At 33.9% G+C, this 4,148-nt stretch overlaps 1 protein-coding gene across 1 annotated transcript; it reads left to right on the plus strand.

Moving 5' to 3' along the window:
* Window positions 1-554: 554 nt before the first annotated feature.
* On the plus strand, window positions 555-2,130 carry LOC113776142 (protein NLP5-like). The gene is made up of 2 exons (XM_027321238.1): window positions 555-1,527; window positions 1,680-2,130. Exons 1-2 carry the CDS (start codon window positions 1,272-1,274, stop codon window positions 2,123-2,125), a joined length of 702 nt encoding a protein of 233 aa, XP_027177039.1. The 5' UTR covers window positions 555-1,271; the 3' UTR covers window positions 2,126-2,130.
* Window positions 2,131-4,148: the final 2,018 nt, after the last annotated feature.

The following is a 4,148-nucleotide window of genomic DNA, read 5'->3' on the forward strand; positions in this document are numbered from 1 at the left end:
AATGGAAGGCCTCTTTTGCAATGTGTCAATAACCAATTTTTCAACTATCTATTGCTATGAAAACGATGGTGACTATCACCCCTATATTAATGTTCTCTTTTTAAGTTATTTTTTAAGTGAAAGAAGTTTCTAAAAAATCTATGGGGTTTGAAGGAGGTTTTGGTTTTTCAGAACTTCTATACCAAAATTAGTTGCGTAAATATAAAAGAGCCTGTCTTATTGGGTTTTTTTTTTCTTTTTGTTTGTGGGTACAAATCCGTTGTTGTCAAATAACGTTTAAAAGCCAAAGCAAATACTTTGAAACTTGTAAATAACACTTTAATTTATTTACGGCACATGGGTAATGTGTTTGCCAGAATCTACTACCGGCGGTGGATCTGACAACTACTTGTCTAAGCCTCATGCAAGTAAGTTCATGTGAGTACCTCAAGTATTTTTTTTTCCTCCTTTTATACTGCATAATCTTGGCCGAAGCTTTAGGCTATTCATTCCATGCTAATACTTTTAAGCCATTCATCTACAGGTCAATGTGGAGAGATTGCTACAATTGAAAAAGTACTGGATGAGGTGAGTGAAATATGTGAACTGGATGATGATGATACTGATACTTGGACTACTTCTGGAGAAATACTAAGTTCTCATCGTGGCGTAGATTTTATTCGAAAGGGACAAGGGGTAGTTGGGAGAGCATTCTCATCCAAAAGTGCATGCTTTTGTAGGGATATAAGAGAATTAAGCATAACAGAATGCCCGTTGGTACCCACTGCACGATGCTACAATTACTCTGCCTGTTTTGCAGTTTGTTTGCAGAGCTCTTGCTCGAACAATTGCATTTACGTACTAGAGTTCCTTTTACATAAGAATCAAATAGACCATGGGGATCCTAGGACATTGTTGCCTAGCCTAATGAAGACATTGAAAGAACGCCTCGGAAGTTCTTTTAAGATTGCTTTAGGACAAGACTTGGGGCAGAAATTGATTGTTGAGGTTATAAAGGTTTCTCCAGAGGATAATTTGATTCTTTTGAAATCTGCAATGCTACCGATGTTGAATCTACACCTAGGCTTAGAGAAGTACATGGAGGAGAAGGAATGATGCAAGTTGATTCCTCATCTCAGCAAGTTGATACTGCAAATGCTTAAATAAATGGTGTCCATGGACAGCAGAGTGGAATTGTTGGATCTCCACTTAGACCAGAGCAAGCACAGGGCTTTATCAACATATCATGCCAAGAATTAATTCTTGCAGGAGTTGATGTTGCGCACAATTCTATGAATGGTATTTATGAACAGGAAGACGGAATTGTTAGATCTTCAACTGGAGAGGAGCTCGTGCAAAACATGGTCAGCGTAGCACATGATGAACCTGAAAGAGATGGTGCTAGTATAGACCAGAGGGACAATGAAATGATTAGCATAAAAATGCAAAAGTCTAGTTGTACTTTAAAAAGCGACCTTCGAATTACTCGTGAGGTTCTTGAACAAAATTCCAGGAGGAAACTTGAAGATGCTGCAAAAAATATTGGAGGTAATTCTTAACTGTAGCACTTCCCTAGATCAGAATTGAATTCAAATGTTGGTTAACACATTGTGATTTGATCTGGACCCGTTTGGAAAGATCTAGTTTACATGTTGTAAAGGCTTTTTCCTTAACTGAGGTTTTTCTTCTGAAATCTGCAGTTAGTCGATCTACATTGAAGCGTATATGTAGGGAGTATGGTATTCACAGATGGCCCCCTCATAAAGCAAGGAAGGTTAATCAAGCATTTGCTGAACAGAAAATTGTTCAACCTTCTACTGAAGATACTCATGAACACCACCAGTCAAATGCAACAAGGTTAGAAGATGATAATGGCATGTGGGTGAAGGCAGAATATCAAGGGTTCATGATAAAGTTCAGGCTTCCATTTTCTGCCCGTAAAATCGATTTGGAGGAGAAGGTAGCACAGCGACTGAATCTAGCTGTGGGAAGTTTTAAAATTGAGTATCAGGATGAAGATGATGATCGGATACGGATAACCTGTGATGAAGATCTGAGAACGTTTATGAGCAGCTTAAGCTCATTAGGTAGGACTACAATCAAAATGTATATTGTTGAGGACAATCCAAATAGGAGAGATCAATAGATTTTTAAGAATTATATTATACTTTTTTTTATCCATATTAATATTACTGGACTGCATGGCCAAAGTTAATTGATTTCAACGTTAGCTCAATTTCTTAAATACAATATTTTATTTTATTTTAGAATGATAATAACGTGACTGGTTGTAGTGTATGGATCTAGATTTAGATGCTTTCAATTCAGTGATTTTTTTCCCATTCATTGATCATTGGTCAGCAATCACTAGTCACTTTTTCACATACATGCTCAATTACAAGAATGAAAAGGACAATACATCCTTGTATGTGTACATTTTCTGGGAGCTATGCTAACGACATTTGTGTATGATGCGCTGATACTCTTTGTGGCAAAAAATTTAAAAATTTCGCTAGCATTTTTGTCAAAGGATGTAAACTTAAATGTTAAAGATTCATAATTGGCTTAAACAAGCATTTTTGTCATGATACAAGAATTGATGTGCTTAGAATTGGAGCTTTTCAGAAAGGAAATTATACAATTCATAGCATACTGTTTTTCAATTGTTGAAATACGTAAGGTTTCAATTCAATACGTAAGGTTTTTTGTTAGATTTTTTAATAGACAAAAGGAATACAAGAAAATTGGTAAAATTGTTCCTTGTGTGTTGTTATCCCACCTTGTGTACTTCATTGTTTAAAAAAAGATAAAAACATTGTTGAAACTGCCAAAAAAAATTTTGTTCTTCAAGTTCTTAATTTAGCCCTCAAATTTAGAAGGACGCATTTTGTTCTATATCATGATATGGATATATGCCAAATTAGTCCTTATGCCTAAATGTCACCCGCTAGGCTAGGAGAATCACGCCCGTGTCTCAACTCAGCAATCGCTAGAAACGGTTAATAGCGCAAATGGACAGAATTGATGTAATTTAAACCTTTTGTTTTTGCTTGAGGATTTTACCTTATTAGCCCATGTTGGACCAAAGTAACATGGTTCAATTTATACCGAATTGGACAGGTATGGTTGAGTTAGATACATTTGGGAGTAAAATACCAAAAAGCTCCCTACGATTTGACAAATATTTAATTTAATTCCCTCTTATTTGGAAACGTACATTATAACTCCCTGTGATTTTGATTAAATTGAAAATTAGACAGAAAGTATCAAATGGATGTGTGTGAAATGTCAATATTGACCCTCCTATACATGAAATGCTTCTATTCAATTTTCAATTTAATCGAAACCGTAAGGAGTCATAGTATAATTTTTCAAACCAAAGGGAGTTAAATTGAATATTCAACAAACCTAGGGAGTTCATTTATATATGGGCAATATTGACATTTCACTTGTAATCGTTAGATTGGATTCTTTTCGTCCAATTTTCAATGTAGTTGAAACCACGGGGAGTTATAGTGTAGGTTTTTAAATTGGAGAGAGTTAAATTGAACATTTAGTAAATCATGAGGAGTTTTTGGGTATTTTACCCTACATTTAGATACATTTGTTAAATTTCATTCAAAATTTAGTGTACACTTAAAGATGCCATATTATATATTGAATTATAAGTTATATTGTACACTTAAAGTTATATTTATATATTGAATTAGTGGATAAGAATAAATTTTGTGTGAACAAAAAAATTATATAAGAGAACCCATATTATGCAAAAAAATATAACAACCGTCCATTTCAATTCTCATTCACAGTCTTTCTGTTATTTCAATTCCTCAAAAACTTGAACTCTTTTTTTTTTCTTTTTTTTTTAAGTGTAAGTGGGAATCTCAAATATAAGATCTCTCACTTACACACTCTCTTTCATATCATCCAATCCATTCCTCTCCTAAACTCTCATTTTCAATCATTATGTTATTCAATCCCTCAAAATTTTTGTACATTGGACATGATCTTTTAAGATAGAAAGATGAGTGAGTGCATGATCTTTTAAGATAGAAATATGAGTAAGTATATTTTAAGAACCAAACGTTTTAATTGATTTGAGTGACTGAATTAATACTATTTACTTATGTATGTAAAGGATTATTTTAGTTATTCTCCAAAAAAAAAGT

Source organism: Coffea eugenioides, chromosome 6 (assembly GCF_003713205.1).
Source record: "Coffea eugenioides isolate CCC68of chromosome 6, Ceug_1.0, whole genome shotgun sequence".
Classification (NCBI taxonomy): domain Eukaryota; kingdom Viridiplantae; phylum Streptophyta; class Magnoliopsida; order Gentianales; family Rubiaceae; genus Coffea; species Coffea eugenioides.

Coding starts and splice junctions, on each gene's coding strand:
- LOC113776142 (XM_027321238.1), top strand. CDS start 1,272: ATGAATGGTATTTATGAACAGGAAGACGGAATTGTTAGATCTTCAACT. Junction 1,528..1,679: donor TGCTGCAAAAAATATTGGAG/GTAATTCTTAAC, acceptor TGAAATCTGCAG/TTAGTCGATCTACATTGAAG.